The sequence below is a fragment of the Rhinolophus sinicus genome, chromosome 9 (assembly GCF_057876585.1).
Source record: "Rhinolophus sinicus isolate RSI-liver-muscle chromosome 9, RSI-T2T, whole genome shotgun sequence".
NCBI lineage: Eukaryota > Metazoa > Chordata > Mammalia > Chiroptera > Rhinolophidae > Rhinolophus > Rhinolophus sinicus.
In genome coordinates this window covers 30,997,826-31,016,908 of record NC_142509.1, presented here as the reverse complement: position 1 = coordinate 31,016,908, position 19,083 = coordinate 30,997,826, and the positions used below count along the sequence as shown (strand labels likewise).

Here is a 19,083-nt window from a genome sequence, read left to right as displayed (position 1 = left end):
AATAATAAGTAATCCATTTGTTTTCAAAAGTATTCTGTTTCAAGGAAAAAATAATCCTCAACTGATATACCAAGTTGTATTAGTTCTGAGTTGGTTGAAAAATAAAAACTTACTGCAACCTTCAAAAATTCTTTCCCGTCGTAATGCTTTAATTGGATATCAAAGAGAGTTTAATGGTTCAGAAAGAAGAAATGCTATAAACCTCTCGGGGGTCACCTGGTTGGCTACAGGTGCTCAGGATTGAAAAAGGCCACCTGACGAGCTTCAAAACAGTGTTGTTTAAACTGTGACACTCAATTAAAGCCTTTAGGGCTTGAGGCTCCAACAAAGGGAGAAAATGTGGCACCTCTGTTTCTTATAAAACATTACGTGTAAATGACCAAGTCTTTGTTAATGGATAAACTAAATTACAACAGTACTGGGAGGGAAGTTGCTATTATTTCCATTTCACAGATAAGGTAACTGAGGCTAAGAGCGGCGATGGAAGCTTGCCCAAGGTCACAAGCTGGTAGCCGTACGCGGCAACTCAGAGCTAAGTTTATCAAACTCCCTGGCAGGCATCCTTAGCTGCTACGCTCTTTGTCTCTAGAATTCACATTAATCCAAAATTAAAACTACTCAATGTAAAATTTGTGTTCCTGGTTCCTATCACAACAATCTCCAATTAACGAATAAATTGTCATTAACTAACAAACAATTGTGGAGGAAACAAAGACATTTAAAATCTCCTCCTCCTGGAAGAGAAGGCCGTCCACGGAGCTGCGCTTCCCTGGTTTCATCTTCTCAGCGACTACAATTTTAAAGCTTCTTTCTCTTGATTGTCCTTCAGTGAACTCAGGGCTGGCAAGAAAAGTCCCACATGACAGAAACCTAAGTCCTCGAAGGGCATTGTGGTGCCTGACTTAGGATGAGCAGGGCTGCTTGGACTTGTCCGTTCAATACATTAGACATTAGCGATTTTCCTGTGTCATAACCCCTCTGTCTCTTAACATGTTAAATAAAAAGTACAATATAGTGATAAGGCATGAATCATCTAGCTTTTAAACAAAGTTAACACGAGTTATGCCAGACCCTTTAACTCTCCAGTCTTCTGTTGATCCACCTCCAATATCCCTAGGATATTTAAAGATGAAACTAGTTGTAAGCTCTGGCTTTTTCCTTAATCCTCTGGCATCAACCTGAACCTTTCTCCAAAGTCAGCCTCCTGTGGGTTCCTGCCATTCCTGTAGGCTGAGTACAGAGAAGATGGGGCATAAATAAAGGCACGGTGACGTGAACATGAAACGGGATAGGCGGGCTCCTTTCAGAATAATTAACCTGAAACACTGTGGTCTTTAATTAACACAGGTACTTTGCTTGTTAAATAAGCAGGGTTGTTGAACTAGCCTCTGTAAAACCACTACTTTGGCAAAAATTAAAAAAATCTCTGGGAAGCAGCATTGCACAACCACAATGAATTATCGCTAAGAAAACAGTAACTGCACAAAGCCCTTGCAGCTGTAATATAATAGGACTATTCCTCTGATAAAACATAGTCATCAGGAATAATAATACATTTCTTTCAAATTCCTGCCCTTTATTCAAACCAGAACAACTAGAGTCACTTTCCCATACTTCTTTCTCTTGTACCAGGGAATAAGGCCATCGAGAAGGAAGGTGCATGTAGCAAAAAGATGATCATATTTCTAGAGGACTATTTTCCTGACGGCTGAGACTGTTTTAAACAACCTACTTCAAACAGTCTTACCCGACTATGCTGGAAGTGAGAGCCCACGCCGATTCCAGGAGAGCCTGGGGAGGGAACTGGGGAGGAGTTGGGAGAGGAATGGAGGTTCCCAGTTATTAATATGCCAATATCATTGTCCATATCATCTGGGAATGGAAGGTCAACAAACATGTCATCTAGAGGAGAGGGGGGAAAAAACACAAAAATTAAAAAAAAAAAAAATCCATATCCCCAGCTTAACCAACCCATTGTTCTGTTGGCCTATGAATGCTATAAGCAGGTGCTGTTAATACATTAGTATGATCTAATGCACCCATACTGAATGCAAGGTGCTGCAAATTAGTCTTTCATTTTGCACTCTAATCTCCTAATGTGAAGTATTCATGGAATGGAGAAATAAAGAACATAAAATGAAACCCCACATTCTGTGTAGCCTCCAAAGGCACATAAAAAGATGGCAAAACAGTTAAAGAAGCAACTTAATTATTAAACAAAGTTAAAATTGATACCATCCAAGAAAACAGCAGACTCCATCTATGCAGCCAATTAGCATCTAAAATACTGGAGGCTGAATTAATGCATGTTAATAGGTGTGAACTTGCCCTGAAACTGGAAGCCTATTCCACAAGCAGATCAAAGCACCATGTTTTCATTAAGAAATTCTCTTCCATATTGTAAAAGTAAGGTACACGCACAGCAGAAAATTTGGAAAGAAAAGTACAGAAGGGAAAAACCATCACCCCTAACCCAATCGCCATGAACATTTGTGCTGTAATTCTTTCTCTCTTGTTTGTTATTGCACTGCGATCATATTATATATGGTATATATCTGTACATATAGTATGGTGTATTTTTAGCCCCCCCACGTGACAGGAGTAAATGCTGGTAGCTGTTGAAAATTCTTTAAAAAGCAATGCAAATCACTGTGTAACACGAGTGTTCACATTTTATAAAGAACCATTTCTTAGCAAATGCTAAGGGAAAAAAAAATCTATTAAGAATAACCAAATAAAAAGTTGTTATAGAACAAATTACATTCCCAATGATTAGCTAAAGGAAGGTGCCATCTTTACACTGCCAAGTAGTCCTCACACATTACAAATCAGATCAAGAGATACTTATCAGATCAAAAGACTAACACCCACGTACAAGACACTACCAAGCAGATACTACTTTTTTGCCTTTAATGAAAAACAGGAGGTTAATTACCCAAGCGAGGAAAATATTTATTTGTTCTTGGTAACAGTGCAGACAAATTAAATCTTCAACACTGACAAGATCTCTAACCTTCAAGCCCATCTTCATGTGTAGTTTATTACAGCCCAGTGACCCCATGTGCGAGCTCTGTGTCTCATTGAAGACGCCGAGCTCTACACGCATGTATGGTCAGCCACTCACCATTGTTGGGGCTAAACCCATCTTCATTGGGGTAGTTGGCTGGAGCCACTTGGATGGTTGACGACGTTGGGAAGACCAAGATGTGTGTACAAGAAGCATCTTGAGGGGTGTTGAGCTGAGATGACTGCATGTTTAACGCAGTACTTCGGCCAAAAACAGAGCCCATTGTGACAGCATCTTTAAAAAAATACATGTATCAATCAATTCCTTTTGCGCAGCAGTGAACGACTCCAGAAATAAAATTTTTAAGAGGACCTGAGCTGGAGTGATATGAGTCTGACACAACTGCCACGATGACTATACATTTACAGCTGAGCCCGACTATTTAAATATCTTCAAGAAACTGACTCAGAGCATAGAGCTACGATAACTCAAGCCTCATTTCACACTGGAAAGGTTAAGATAAAATTGGATTGAGGCTACCAAATATGTTTTAATTACTTATACAAGAAGTGTTTCTAAAAATAAGTCTCCCACTTTCCTTCCTCCTGTGGTTGCTCACAACATAAAAGTACTATTCTCCTAAGTGATACAATTCTGTAGAAATGGTGCCATTCAATGAATAACTGTTAGAACTGACATTTACCGACTGCTTACTACACCCCAGATCCTGTGCTACATTATTTAGCCATGTCCTCTCATTCAGTGTCACAGCCACCTCGAGGCAGGGACAATGACCCCATTTCACGATGAGGACAAGCACAAAGCTGTGGAATTTGATCGAATGGTGCAGGCGACAATTCTCCTCAGGTCTAGAGAGCGGGTCAATCCAGGACGTCTGTCTGTCACTGGACTGATGACAAGCAACCCCATTCTCACTTCACAACACTATTTACTTTTTACCGGGAGTGAGTGGACAGGGTCTCCCATTCGGTCAAAGAAATATCTGAGTGGTAAAAACAGGTTTAAAAAGTACACACCGGCTTAGTTATGAAGTTACAAAATAGCTCATTTGCTGAGTTTTAAACCTTCAGTGGCCACACAGTCCTGGCTGTGTACATTGTGGCATGACTACAAATTCACCGTGGCCAGGCACTGTGCACATGTTTCAGCCCTACTGGCCTCGCCGTTCCCCCTCAACCAGAAGAGAGCCTCCAAATATCCTCTCGCGAGGCTGCTAGGAGATTCTGTCAAATACCTGTCTTCAAAAGGCTACTCAAATGTGTATCATGCTAGTGTCCTCTCTGGTCATTTTTGGAGGGTGATCTTCATACACTTAGAAGTTGGGGTCAGGCAACAGTAACTAGCCATGACTCTAAGAGGTCTCAGTCATATCCAGGATGTAGGCTCTCTCCCAAGCTATGGTCAACAAAGATAAAAAAAATCTCAAACCACTCCCCTTGGAAGAGACCAAATGGCTTCTTCCATTTTTTGAGCCCTAAGTACAATCTTCTCTTACAATAATAAAATCATGACATATCCTCCACTTCTCTGTGGACTTGTCTGAATGGGCTACACTGAGGTAAAGGGAACTGGCCAGAAGAGATTTACCTGGCATCACTACGAAGGACCCCTGGGGCTCCATGGCAACCAGGCAGGCACTAAGGATAGAAGGAGAGTCTGCGGCAGAGATCCCACACATTCGGCACACGTCCTTGAGCCGTTTGCTGATTGTCTGGAGTGAACATTCTCCAAGGAGGATACTCCAATCTGAAATCAAATATCACAGTCATACACAGTCTTTAGAAATTCCGATTTGAGCATTTTGCCTAGTAAGTGAATTTCCAGGATTGGGCCCTAAAGGGAACGTGGCTTGACACAGGTTCCCCTCGTTGCTACAAGGAAAATGTTACCTGACTTCTATTACACTTCAAAGAAACAAAGGCCTACTATGTGTAGACTAAAGGCACGTCTGAAATGACCTGGGAGAATCCACACAGACCCAGGCAGGTTTCGGCACTTGAGATGCTTTTTGATGATGCCGCCAGTCTGTTCCACCCTTTCTCCTCCTTCTCTGGGTCTGGTTCTTTCACAGCCCCTATGGGCACTTTTCTTTAGAAGAGAGCACAGTTGGGGGCGAACCTGAGTTTTGTTTACTGTTGTAGGTTGACTGTTTCCAGGAAAGCGAAGCAGTAGCAGAAACAAAGGGGCATCTTTCTCAGAACACTCAAAGATGCTTATAACAATGGGTGAGAGTAAAGTGCTTCCAATGACGCCACATTAATCAGGCAGATGAAAAAGTCGGCACAAATTTTCTTTCTAATACCTGTTTCTTGCCTCCAAACAAAGGCCCCGTGTATGCTCAGGGAGCTGCTGAGGGGTTTGTACTCTGGGAATCGGAAAGTACTCGGTCCTCTCTAACCTCCCGGACACACAGGAGGCGTGTTGTCACTTGGTGGCAGGAGCAGCTGCTGTTATGTCACGTCCCACTAATGAGATGCCCCTGCACTGGAGGCTTCTTTCTCTACTTCTACATATGTTTTTCACATATGTTCTCACCCCTTAAAGAGCAGGTAAAAGGAAAAGTTTTTTCATTATTTCATCTTCCTAATGAACTTTGAATTGAAGTGGCTGAAATAAAAGTGGGCAGAAACATGAAGAACAGATTTTTAAAAAAAACAAACAGAAAAATCAAACAGATGTGAGTTCTGAATTTGAAACTAAATAAGAAGAAAAAGGAGATCTGAGTATTTTTATCAGATACTCTGGTGATGAAGAGCAGAAATTCACAAAGCTGACTCTGAAACCTCCGGGCTCCTATCTGATACTGTCCCACAGAAACGCAGTGTGTGCAGACCTCAGATCCCCAAAGGAAAGCACAGGAGATTGGTAAACTGATTCCCTGTACACTAGGCTCTTCATGTTTTCAATCCTTGAAAGTACACTTTCTCTCAATCTTTTGACGGAGTCCTCAGTCACACAACTCTTCTCCTCTAAGAGGTAAGAAGTGTGCTCCTTCTAAAAAACAAGGGAAGGTGATGGTCTTAATAATTTTCCAAAACACCAAGTGACTAGACTACTAAACTATGGTTTTATCCCCTCTTCTCCTTCTCTATTATATTCTAACTTTTCCCCAGGGTTAAGAATAGCTCAAAACCTTTAAGAAATAAGATTGACGAAAAGGCATACTAAGAGAGAAGATAGGAATTCTGAAAGAAATGAAATGATGAATCCCCTAATGTATTAGCCCTCCAGGCTACTGACATAAGATTCATTATCAGTGTGATATACTTTTAAAAAATGAAAAGGGTAGTATTTTCTATTGGTCTACAATATAATTTATTACTAGAAAAAATTTGTGTACAATAGATTCCTAAGAGAACACTTATTTAACACATATGTAATATTTGTATAAACTGCCGTTAAACTCTAATAATTAACTCATTCAGGCACTTGCTACAATGAAAGTTACATCTGTACCAAAGATTTTATTTCAGGGGTTCCACATATACCTGATATAAATTTCATGTAAAGAAATAATATGTGCACCCTAAATGCGAGGGTGAGCAAACTATGGTCTGCAGGCCAAATGCTGCCTGCCACCTGTTTTTGTAAATAAAGTTTTATTGGAACACAGTCACACCCATTCACTGAGGTATTGTCCATGGCTGCTTTGAAATTATAAGGGCAGAACCGAGTAGTTCTAATAGTGACTAGCTAGCTTGCAAAGTTGAAAATATTTATTATCTGGCCCCTTACAAAGAAAATTTGCTGACTCTGCTCTAATATACTTGCATGCACAAAATCACCAAGCTCATTTGTGACATATATTTTGCTGTTGTGCAGACCTGAGAAAAAATTTCTCCCATCTATATGCATATATTGAACTTTTTATAAATGTTTGATTAATAAGGCTTTAAAAAATAGTCTAGGCTATTAAAAAATAATCTATTGCTCATGCAAAACTGTACAAGTAGCTACACTGGGACAGTAAATGAGCTGGGCTGAATGGTAGGCGGGGCAGCCGCTGGTGGTCAGCTGTGTTACGTTGGTTTCCTTTTGTGCTTTGTGACTGTTGTATTTATGAAAAGGAATATAAGCAGTTGGTAGATAGATATATCTGGGGATGCAACTTAAAACAGTCTGCTCTCTTAAGCTTCCAGACTGAAGAATATCACAGTGGCAATGTGAATAAAGACTATTCCAATTTGCAACTACCTGTTCTTGTAAATCGGGACTCCCTTGCTATTGTGCCACCAAAGCATAAACAAGAAATACAAAACTCACCACCATCACCACCAAAAAATAACAAACAAATTCATGAAAGAAACTGAAGGCTGTTCTTATGGCTTCTACTATCACCAATAATCTCTGATATAAAATTTTCATGGTAAAACTGATTTCTTCTTCTCTCTGACCCAATATATAAATAAACATTAGAAAATCTAATTCACTGAGTATCACCTTTATATTAATGGAATATTCTTTTTTCTACACCCTGGGGTTCACTATTGAAATTTTTCACTGGGTAAATAAATGGTTTTGCTGCTAACGAAGTTTAAAAACCACTGGTTTCCTGTATATTTAAAAGAATGAGAAAATATTATCTGCTTTATTCTTACTGTTAACTGTACAATCTTCTCCCTCAGCTCAGTGAATGACATTAGCTCAGTTCCTGTCCTTTGTTTCTGGCTATTCTGCTTCAGGAATTCTCACCTTTAAGCTCCCCGTGGCCAAGACGCCCAAGTCGCCCGATTACGACTCTCCAGGGCAGAGATGTCATTTGGACAATACCTATGCACCACTCCCACAGCTTCTGCAGTCCGATTTTACGTGCAGATACTTTACTCCTCCGTGATCTGAAAAGCAAAGGAATGGGGAAGAGGTCCCCGAATGAATCCAAGGTATCGCTTGGACAAACCGAGAACACCCCAGACGCCACCCACACAGTACCCACTGTATTTAGGCAGGCAAGTTAGAAAGACTCTTATCTAACGAAAGGCACAGTATCGATATAGCTGCACCGTAACGCTGGGGCTCCTCACCTGTTTGGTAGAGCAATATTTACAATACAGGTTTCCAGCAACTCCCCGTGGAGGTCCGTGCAGGACGCCAAAAGCCAGCGCTGGTCGTGAGACAGACAGTAGCCCACGAAGAGCACATTGTACTTCTGGCTCGCCTCGCCAAACGTCTCTCCCAGCTCTGTCTGCTTGTCTTTGATTGGGGCCAATATAAAAGGAGGGGAGTAAAGCTGGATTGGGCTGGGCCGCTGAAATCAAAATCAAAATCAGTATCAACACAAAGCCACTCAACTTAACGCTTCCAACAAAGCCCAGAACAGCACTGAGTGAACCCAACACGGAGCAATGACAATAGATTGCCCCCAGCCAGCACTGTACCTGCATTTATCTATATCTATATCTACATCTGTATCTGTATCTATAACACATCCATCTATAGCTAGATCTATATATAGCAATGGTAGCACAGATAACAAATATTATTTAAATGATATAAGCTAAGGAACTAAATCAACCCAGTATTTCCTTATTAAAAGAAATTACTATTTTGGAAAGTAAATTGGCCCAACTTCATTAGTCATTAGAAAAGTGGAAATTAAAACCACTATGAGAAACCACTACACACCCACCAGAATGTCTGAAATAAAAGAGACAGAAAACACCAAGTACTGGTGAGATGTGGAGCAATCAGAACTTTCATACAATGCTGGTGATAAACAACCTTTGAAAAGTATTTGAGGACATCTGCTAAAGCTGAACAAACACAAACCCTATGACCCAATGAAACGCATATAGTATATGTTTACCAAAGGACAGGGAGAAGAATGTTTACAATGGCAATCATCATATTAGCTCTACACAGAAGGAACCTGAAAACCCACCAAGGAAGATGGATGACACACTGTGATATAGTCGCACAATCAGAATATTAAACAGCAAAGAGAATGAAAAAACTACCACTACAAGCAACAAAGTGGATGAATCTCTACAATGGGTAAAAGAAGCCAGACTCAAAAGATTACAAATTATATGATTCAATGTATATAAAAGTAAAAAAACAGGCAAAACTATGTTGTTGTAAGTCAGAATAGCGATTCCCCTGGAGCGACCAGAAGGGACTGGGAGGGAGAGGTTTCTGGATGCTTGTTGTGTGTTGTTTCTTGGGCTTGTTACATGATATTTTTACTTAGTGAAAATTCATCAAGCAGATTTATGATTGAGGACTTTTCAGTTTGTATATTATACTTTAGTGTGTGTCATTTAAGAAATCAAAACATCAACTGTTACCGAAGACAAGTGTTTTAAATAAACTGTGACAAAATTTAATAATTGTCGCCTTTGCTTACAGCTATTATACATATTTTAATATTTAATAAAGTACAGCAGGGCTCAGCAAACATCTATAAAAGACCAGATAATAAATATTTTAGGCTTTATGAGTCTCTGTCACATAATCTTCTCTTTTTAAAAATGTAATAATCATTCTTCTCTAGTTGGTCCGACAACTACAGGCTGCAGGCCGGATGCCGCCCCACGTCACCGTTGCTGACCCCTGCACTATGGTAGCAAAATAAATAATAATTATGGAATTAGAACATTTTAGAGCTAAAAGAAACCTTGGAAATAATTTAATCCAATTCCTTCATTTTGGGGATCCAAAATACAAGGGATCCTAGAGATATTCAACCACTTGCTCCAAGTTTCAGAGCTAACAGTATCAGCAATCCATTCATTCTGTACAGCCCAGAAATTCTACTCGTAGGTATTTACCAAGAGATCTGAAAACACATGTCCATACAAAACCATGGACACAAATGTTCATAGCAGTATTATTCACAACAGCCAAAACGTGGAAAAATCCAAATGTCCACCCACTAATAAACGAACAAAAATGTGGTACATTCATATACCATAATAATGGAACATTATTTAGCCATAAAAAATAAATGAAGTACTGACACATGCTATGACGCTGATGAACCTCAAACATATTATGCTAAATGAAAAAAGCCAGATATAAGAGATCACACATTGTATGATTATATAAACTCTCCAGAACAGGCAACCCCAGAGAGGCAGGAAGTAGATTAGTGGTTGCCAGGAGCTGCGAGAAGGGGAAAATGAGGAGTGATTGCTAACAGGTATAAAGTTTCTGGATTGATTAAATGTTCTGAAGTTAGATAGCAGTGATAGTTGTACAACTCTGTGAATAAACTAAAAACCACTGAACTACACAATTTTTAAAAAGAATAAATTTTATGATATGTGAATTACGTCTCAATAAATCTTTTTTTTTAAAGAGTCCAGTTGAGGTTGCCTAAAAAGTTTTGTGTGAAACAAAAGGCTAAATGTCAAATATTTTAGATGCAATAGATAGCCTGTGATAAATCACTAGGTTAAAACATTGTTCCCAAACCCTATTTTTGAGATGCCAGATATTCTATGAAAAATAAAAAGGTGATACTAGTAATAGGATTTCTTCTAAATTTTCCATGATACCGTACATTCTTATGGGGGAAATGTGCCACTGTAGAGAATTAGAATTCCCAGAAGCAGGGGCCGAGCTGTTGGGTTCATACTGCGTCCCCATCACCTAATACGGTACCTGGCGCATGGCAGATGCTCAGCTACACAGACTGAATAGAAGTGTGATATTCTAGCTGCAGACTGAGGAAGAGGCAGCATTTAGCAGCTACTCATTACATTAATGCAAGTAACAATTTATAAACCTCAGGAAATATTTGTAACATTTGATTATTTTGTTTTTAATAAAGTCAAAGGATTTCCTTCTTCCTGTTCCAAAGCAAAAGGGACAAGAGGCGTATTTTTGCCATTTATATTTAATCTAAGCCTCACTTTATCTCCTGAACTCCTGATGGTGCTCTGCCAATATGTTATAATCTTTTAAAAGGTTACAGAATGCCTTGGTATATCTTAATAGTAAGTAGTCAGCCTTACTGTCCTCTATGAAAATGCAGAAGATTATCAGTTACCATTTGAAATTGTGATAACTTCTTACCAAAGCATAAGAAATGACTGGATCTGAACTGCAGAATAACCACAAGAAGTAAAGAACTAAAAGATTCCAAGTTTATAGGCAATAACTCATAATTTCTGGAGATAAAATAAACAAGTAAAAACAAATTTATTTTAATTCTAGAAAAAGCTAATAAATAAACTGCTCACAAAAGTGAAAAATACAAACCCAAAAGAATAAACTAACCTAAAACTGCCAAAGACAGAAATTTTATATAAGCCCAAATGAATGTAGGTTGTCAGTTAAGTGGCTTCCCCTCCGGGGACCGGGCTGACCAGACCCAAGTTACAACAAGTACAGTATTATCTATAGTTGCGTCATTTTTTCACTTCTAAGCTTTTACTTACAGGAGGGGTAAGCATTTTACAGAGTTTTCCAGAAAAACTTACATAACCAACTAAACTCAGCAGTTTTTGGTGCTTTTAAGTTCTCTCATGAAGTATTATTTCCTGGCTTTTATTAATGGGTAATCTTCCATTCAAGAAAGCTGTGGGAACTGATTTTTAAAGAAAGGCTTTGAACATCCTAACATTGTCCTGTATGTCTGTTTTCAGGATAAGGTGATTAGTAAAACAAAAGAAGTGTACAACTTTTGTTTAAAATATGTTTGGCTCTGGCATTTTAAACTTTCCCTTGAGATGTATAACTGTGGGAAGCAGGTTTAAGATGGAGAGAAAACGCATTCATTTACATACACAAGCCCTGAGACAAGAGGAGGAGAAAGCAACTCTTGTAAGAATATGCATCAGAAAATGAGGGGCGCTTGCAGAATAAACACACAACTGCTGCACCAAGAGAGAAAAGAACTGGGGAGAGTAGAGAGTTGGTGATTTAAGACACAGATTAGCTTCAAAAAATAAAGAACAAAATAAATGTCAGAAAGTCAAACACTGATAAGTAAAAGTGGTAAGTATATTGTTGCCTTAGGGTCCTACATCAAAAAATAGCAAGTTTACTTGCCTCTTTTCTCAAAAAGTTTTACAAGTTCAGAGAAGTATCTCCTCTACTTTAACTTAAGGATTAAACAAACCTGCCACTCTTAGAGAAAGGTAGAAGACCAACCAAGTAACCAACTCTCCTGGCTTGCATCTTTAGTGTAAAAGTCCTCTTTTTGCAAATTTCTGCCCTGCTACTACGCACCTCTGGGTTCTTGAGGGTCATCTCAATGCTGGCGGCAGGCCCAAATCCTGTGAGGGATTTAATGTGGATCTGTGTAGGCAGAGGTCGCCTGCACTGGCAGTACACTGAAAATGCCATGGACTTCAAGTATTGAATGTAGAAAACTTGTTCATCCTTCATTGTCTGCAGCATGTACTGGCAAGGCACAATCTACAGACACAAACACAAACAAAACTAGAAACTAAGATCTACTATGCGGACAAGAAAGTTTGAAAATGGAATGGCATGAATTCTAACTTGAATGGGGGGCAGGGAACTTCAGTTTTTAAATTAAAAAATATAAATATAATTCAATCTTAATTCCTTCCGGTGACATAAAATCCTACATTCCAAACGCACACCAGCAATTTAATTTAAAAAGATGTGTCGTTTTGTTGGTCAAAGTAGGGGTAAATTTTCAATTTAATGTTGTGATGCCCCTAAATTTACAGACTTTCTTCGTAACATATTTCTCATTTTTATAATATACAAAGGGTACCAAAAAATGCACACACACTTTAAGGAAAAAACTGTATTAAAACTGGTAACAAAAGATGAGTACAAGTCATGTGTATGCATTTTTTGGTGTATATACATAGTGTGCACAGCATCTTTGGAATTATTGTCTAATCATTTGAGACACAAATTTCAAAACAATGAAAAGCTATCAACAACGTATTCTGATAACTTTAATTTCAATCTTTTAATTCTATAAAATAGCTTTAGTTAAAGTAACAGAAAACTTTACTTTTACTTTAAAACAAAACCTAAACAACCGAGGCATTGTTTTTCACCTATTAAATTATAAACATTTAAAAAAATTATTACACTGTAAAGCTGGCAAGGGTGCAGTGAAAATGGGTGTTCTCTTTCACTGCTGAAAGAACTGTAAATAAGCATAACTTTTTTGGAAAGGAATTTGCCAATATTTATCAGTATCTATATCTAAGAATCCACTTTAAGAAATGACCTGAAATGTGAAAAAAAAGAGATTATAATAAAGCTGTTTGTTATGGCGTTATTTGTAACAGTGAAAAAGTGGAAGCAAATTAAATACCTAACTGTGTATAGACATGGTTAAATGTAGAAGATATGCAGTCATTAACAACATTGCTTGTGACATTTCAAATAACATGGAAAAGTGTGAGTAATATTAAGTACAAAAAGACTATAGTTATATTAAAACTGTGTAAACAAACATACAGAAGAAAGGTTAGAAATATACCACAATGGTAATGATGGCTGAATCAAAAAAATTATGAATATTTTTTCTTTTATATTTTAATGTACCTCCAATATTTAAAAATCATGAACTTGTAAAGTAAAATCATTTACTTTCATAAAAACAACAGCGACAAAAGTAAAAACTAAACTTGCAAATAGTTACCTGGAGAATGAAAGAATTTCTCATATGCTCAGGTAAGTTATCCAGCATCTCTGTGTAGCAGCGCATCAAACTCAACAGCCAAAAGTTTCCAGAAGTGGAGTCTTCCTCTGCAGTGTAGGTGAAGGGGTCCACCATGTAAATGACAACCGCTGGAGGGTAGGCCTGGCTGTCTGCGGAGTCGGGCTCCGTGGGAATTCCTATTCTCTCCCTTTCTGTAACACTGCAGAGAAAGTCACTTATGAAATGCACAAAATAAACATAAACTGTGTAAACAAAAATCAATTCTAAAGCACAGTGACTCCCTGGACGAAGGTTACAATGTAACATTGCCATGTATCATATTATCAAAAGGAAGGCAAACCAAGCCAGCTAGCACAGCTGCATAAGACAGATGTAAAATGACAGCGTGCTCCTCTAAAACGGGACTCTCTTTTTCAAATCCCCTTTGTCCCTGGGCTATAGTCTACAAAGATGTTTTATCATATTATTATGTTAACAGTAGTAGCTTACTAACATCCACATACTGTATTCGTGTAATAATAACAGCAACATTAGTATTAATAGTAGTAGCTTACTATTAAGCTAACACGCTTAAGAGTAAGTTAAGTTTATAAGAGGTTTTAAGAAGTCTCAGATTTCTTCACACAGAAGCTACTGACTGACAGCTGTTACTTTCTTTCGGGAAGAAGAGAAACAGAGCACTTCCCTGGATTTAGGGCCTCGTGAGGCTCAGGCGGACAGGTGTGCAGAAGAAGAGTAGATCAGGGATCCAAGCAGGTGAGGTGCGTACCTTTCTTGCCCGTCCTGCGGGGGCTGAGGGTTGCTCTGCCCGGGCTCCGGGTCTCCACCGCAGCCGGTGCTCGCTTGCATCCTGTCAGCAGAACTGGCCCCCGCGCTGGGGTTCTGCCCTCCGACACTACCAGTGAATCCTGACGAAGAGGTAGTGCTCATCTGGTTGACGATGGGAGCAGAGGCAGATGTGGACACGGGTGGCACTGAGGAACCAGAAGAGGAACTGCTTGCTGCAGGGTTCGCAGAGCTCCCATTGGAGGTGGGATTAAATGCACTGCCAGCGGAGGGCGCTGCTGATCCTGAATTTGAAGCTAACGGCCCGGCGTTCCCAGGAGGAGCTTGTCCCTGTGCTGCTGCTGGTGGGGTCTGGTACTTAGGTGGTATCAGCAGGCTGCTGTCGAGCTGCAGAGTGGCTAGGTAAGGTGCTGAAAGAGGACATGCAGACAGGTGACGCTAGTGACATTCTGCAGTGTCACACAACCAGAAATTGAGAGTGGTCACTTTTTAAAAAATTTTGCTTTCGGGCTGCAATACTCTGGTGTGACACCCCAAATGCTATCTCCACACTTGAACATATGCTTATATATCCTGTAAACACAGAAATGAACATGGAACTAACCACTTATTATAAATTCTGGAGAAAAACTGAATTTGAAAAGAAAAGAAAAGTAATCATTTGCAGCATTTTCCTTTCAGACTGATCCATATGCCCTCACTGACAAGTGGGAGGCCACACAATTAGTCTACAGCCATCATGGAATACTGCGCTCCTGTGCCTATATAGCTGTACAAACTTCTTAGATTCTCCTGGGAATCTGGGTTAAAATTACGCCGTTAATACCAAGCCATGCTACTAAGGTTTCAAAATGTGGAATGAATTAGACAAGACTTCTTTAGGCAACTTTAAATAGCTTTTAAGGAACATACGTGCACATGAAAATTAGCATTTACCTAGAATGCAAATTAACTCTAAATATAGTAATGAAACGCCAACATTACCTGAGACAAAAGAGGACTAACGCTGTTTGTACCTTAACAGGACAGAGGGGAGAAGCAATCTGCTAGTTTGCCTCTCTAATTCTATTTGCCAGACGAATTCCCACTTACCTAGGTGATGGCGGCAAACTTGCGCATAAAGTTTGAGTCTGGAATGATTGTCATTCTCCTCACTGCTCCATGGCTGGTTAAACCACTCGCTCACGAGCTCATCGGTCAGCTTCTGTGCCACGGTCTTCCCCACGCGCATGATCCCATCACGGAGCACTTTGCAGATGGGCTTGTGCTGCCCAAGCCTACACATCTGATGCCACAAACAAGGGGGTTATTTGCGACAGGAACCACGGCTCCATGCAGCACACTTCGTTAGCAAGGGGGCTTCTTCAGCACCCACGTGGACGCGTTTTCCTTTTCCTTTTCCCGTTACCATATGCAACCAAGTCAACATGAGAAGCTGGTCCTTCCTGGTAACTAATTATCGGGTACCCTGAAACCGCTATCTGGCTCTCCAAAACCTGGACTAGGGCCTCTAGAGAAAAAGAAAGGTTTCTTCTGAAGAACAAGAAATGTTTCTTCTGAAGAAAAAGAAATGTTTCTGCATGGAGCCCACTTCTCCTGCACGAGGGATTGCTGAGCACCACCTGATGGCTAACGGTCAAATAAAGAACTAACCAGATTCCTGCTTACGAAGGCTGGCTGAGACACGTGTCCACTAAAACCTCTCAAGTAATCCCTACTCATAATGTTTTCCCATAAGATAACATTAAAATTTTATGGGCCATCTGTTAGATTGTTACAGACATTTGGAGATCACCAACAGCAGAGGCCACTGAAGGGCTGGCTATGCTGATGACTTTTTTTTAAAGTAAACAGTTGTTTTAGCACAATGAGATTCTGTGATTAATCTCCAGGACACTAAGTGGGTGCTTATGGCAGAGAATTAATGTAATACAAAGTAAAGCAAAGTAAGCTACTTAACTACCTGTTCACCAGCAGGAGAGCCGTATTATTATCCCTTCCTAGAGTTGATGAAATGAAGGCTTACCAAGCCCCATGCAATTCTCCAGCGTGCACTCTTCTTAAACAGGTATGCATTACTGCCAAATGAGCAATCCTAGTAAAGTCATTAAGATCTAAAGAGATCCACAGGCCTTTTATGTTTTGTAACTTATGCTGAAGGCTTCATTCAAGGGAATGCTCGGCTTTAAAACTGCTTAGACAAGTTTGTTGTGTTAGGGTAAGCATGATTTAGTATGATTACGAATCCAAGGACCCAGCAGGTTTAGAAATTACTGTATCCAAGGGTTTCCTTCAGTGGCTTAGTTGATGCCATCACCTCACACGTTAGCATCTCCTCACTTCTTTGTAGCAACACGTGAAGTTTACTACTTCATGTGTCCTCATACATTTACAGATAGTGAATGTTCTGCTAAGAAATGTTTTTGAAATTCAACTTGGCATTTAACAACCACATTTGTAATGCTTATAATATGCCAGTCACAGTTCTAAACACTTTACAAATACTAATTTCATTTAATCTTGCCAAATATAAAGCTATTAGAAGTAAAAAGTACAAAGAACTTAGTATATATGTACTTTGGCAGAAGAAATGTGGCACTTCTTCAAAGACAGACATGATTCTAATTTTTCAAAAGTAACAGGAATTTATATACTAAATATATACAATTACCTACCTGGCTATTACATTATTAATCTGTATCAAAATTTTAGTATTAAGATGAATGTAATGTTAAATAAAAATAACAGGGACATGATTCATTAAACTTATCTTTTGATTCAGAAATTTTCAAGCTAAATGTTTTATACTGTTTTCAGGAACTTTCCCCTTCACTACCCCCCCACTCTGCCCCCCAAAACATAAATGTGCTTTCTTTTTACAAAGCTCATCTTCTAAACAGCCACTTTCCCCTTGTGAACAATACTTTGTAAAACCCGAGCACATAAAATGGGGAAAAAACAGCTGACAGGATTTTAAGATGTGTGGTAAGGCTGGTAGAGGAAAGTCTTCTGAATCCAATAAAATGTAAAGCCAAGATGGGAAAGCAATTTACTTCCAGAAATACCTGCCAAGTTAATTCTTTTCTTCATCCGCCAACTATTTGCATTTTCTTTGTGATCTACTTTGAAGATATTTATTCTTTGAAATTTAGTCCTTTAACTAAAAACAATCTGAGGACTCGTGTCCTAAAAATAACCTGAGGACTTGGGGTCTTTCTCACCTCATATACAGCACTCAAGTCCCTGAAGAAAGTTCTGGCTCCTTCGAGCAAGGCCTCATTTTCTGGACACACTACAATATAGGCGACATCCCGGTGGCCCCCGTATGGGTCCAACAAGAGCCTCTCCCAGAATGGCAAGGAGAACGGGGAGATGGTGAGGAAGTCCTTGTCATAGCCGACCAGCAGAGTGGGGATGGGCAGCGGCTCCGGAGATTCTTCGGAACCTAAGACAACACTGCAGGTTAGGAAGGCGCTTGAGAGTCTCTTTCCCACAACCCCCAAAATTTAGAAGCTCCTGGGGCAACAGTCTGACTTCTGGCATCAGAAATTTCATTGTAGGTTGACATGATACTCTGAAAGCGTTCTTTGAATCCTCTTATTAAATGTCCCCTGGGGAAGAACTTAATTAAATGCGTTCGACCATGGTTATAAAGGTCCGATAAAATCAGAGGGCAGACTAGAGCAAGTTCAAGTTAGTTTTCCAAGCAGCACTCCATCACTTCCTTTAAGATAAGTATTTTAATCCTGACTACGAAAGCCGACTAGTTCAGAAGTTCATCCAAATGAAAGTGCAATGAGGCCCGGGAAGATGAGAATCTAGTAACTACTCCACTTAGGGATTCTTTGCCTCCTTGACCTTGATTATGCCAAGAACGCTCAGAAAACTGAACACTAATACTGACTTTAGAAACACAAAGAGATTATGTAACTTAATAGTCATGAAGAAAAAGACTCTATTTTGTCAGTGAAGCAAGGATGTGACAGTAACTAAAACCGTTTTTCATGGAACAAATAACTCAGAAGGAGTTCGAACAGGGAAAAGAGTCTACCATAGGTTCCCCGTCCTGCCATCTTGTGGAACTGCTGCCAGGTGAGCGGTCCCTGCACATGCTGGATATTCTCCCAGGTCCGGCCCGTGCGCTTCTTTTGGATGGCGTCTTGGAGAAAGGGCTGCAGGGACAACAGCATACGGACCACGTCTTGGGAGGAGAGCATGCTGATGTCTAGCACTGGAACAGAAATTAAATGACAAGGAACAGACATCATAAAAGTGTATTGGCACGCTCCCCGTTCTTGCCATCATTTTGGGCCTCAGTTAAGCCCACGACAACGACATTATTGGAGACCGAGTCTATTTTTAGTGGATTCTAAAATACTTGACTTAGAAGCCAGAAGGAAAGATATTTTTCTTCTGAAGTGAAAAAAATAATGTATTTATTATTGGAAATAATAAAGGGGAAAATAGGTTACTCTAGATACATAAAGAGGTTAACTGATGAACTGCCTAAAAGTGGAAAGATGGATTTTTAAAAGTCATACAAACCTGTTCTCAAGGTTGCTCATAAGAAAAGAACTACAAAAGTTTCTTGATTATTGTATTACTTTAGTTTACAAATAGCAATGGTCTAATTATATGAGTGGGGAAAAGGAACTTAAATAGAAGCTTT

General features: G+C 39.5%; 1 protein-coding gene across 2 annotated transcripts in view; it reads right to left on the bottom strand.

The window, feature by feature from the left end:
* Window positions 1-19,083, bottom strand: part of MED13L (mediator complex subunit 13L) — a 271,629-nt gene that overhangs the window by 7,205 nt on the left and 245,341 nt on the right. For both annotated transcript variants that reach the window (XM_074321652.2, XM_074321653.2), the window contains exons 18-28: window positions 18,466-18,645; window positions 17,636-17,859; window positions 15,507-15,699; window positions 14,398-14,824; window positions 13,608-13,827; window positions 12,203-12,391; window positions 8,050-8,273; window positions 7,721-7,863; window positions 4,616-4,774; window positions 3,125-3,301; window positions 1,748-1,902 (exon numbers count right to left, since the gene is read on the bottom strand). In XM_074321652.2, coding sequence (XP_074177753.2) covers window positions 1,748-1,902; window positions 3,125-3,301; window positions 4,616-4,774; window positions 7,721-7,863; window positions 8,050-8,273; window positions 12,203-12,391; window positions 13,608-13,827; window positions 14,398-14,824; window positions 15,507-15,699; window positions 17,636-17,859; window positions 18,466-18,645 — 2,291 coding nt within the window. The remainder of the gene's footprint in view (window positions 1-1,747; window positions 1,903-3,124; window positions 3,302-4,615; window positions 4,775-7,720; window positions 7,864-8,049; window positions 8,274-12,202; window positions 12,392-13,607; window positions 13,828-14,397; window positions 14,825-15,506; window positions 15,700-17,635; window positions 17,860-18,465; window positions 18,646-19,083) is intronic.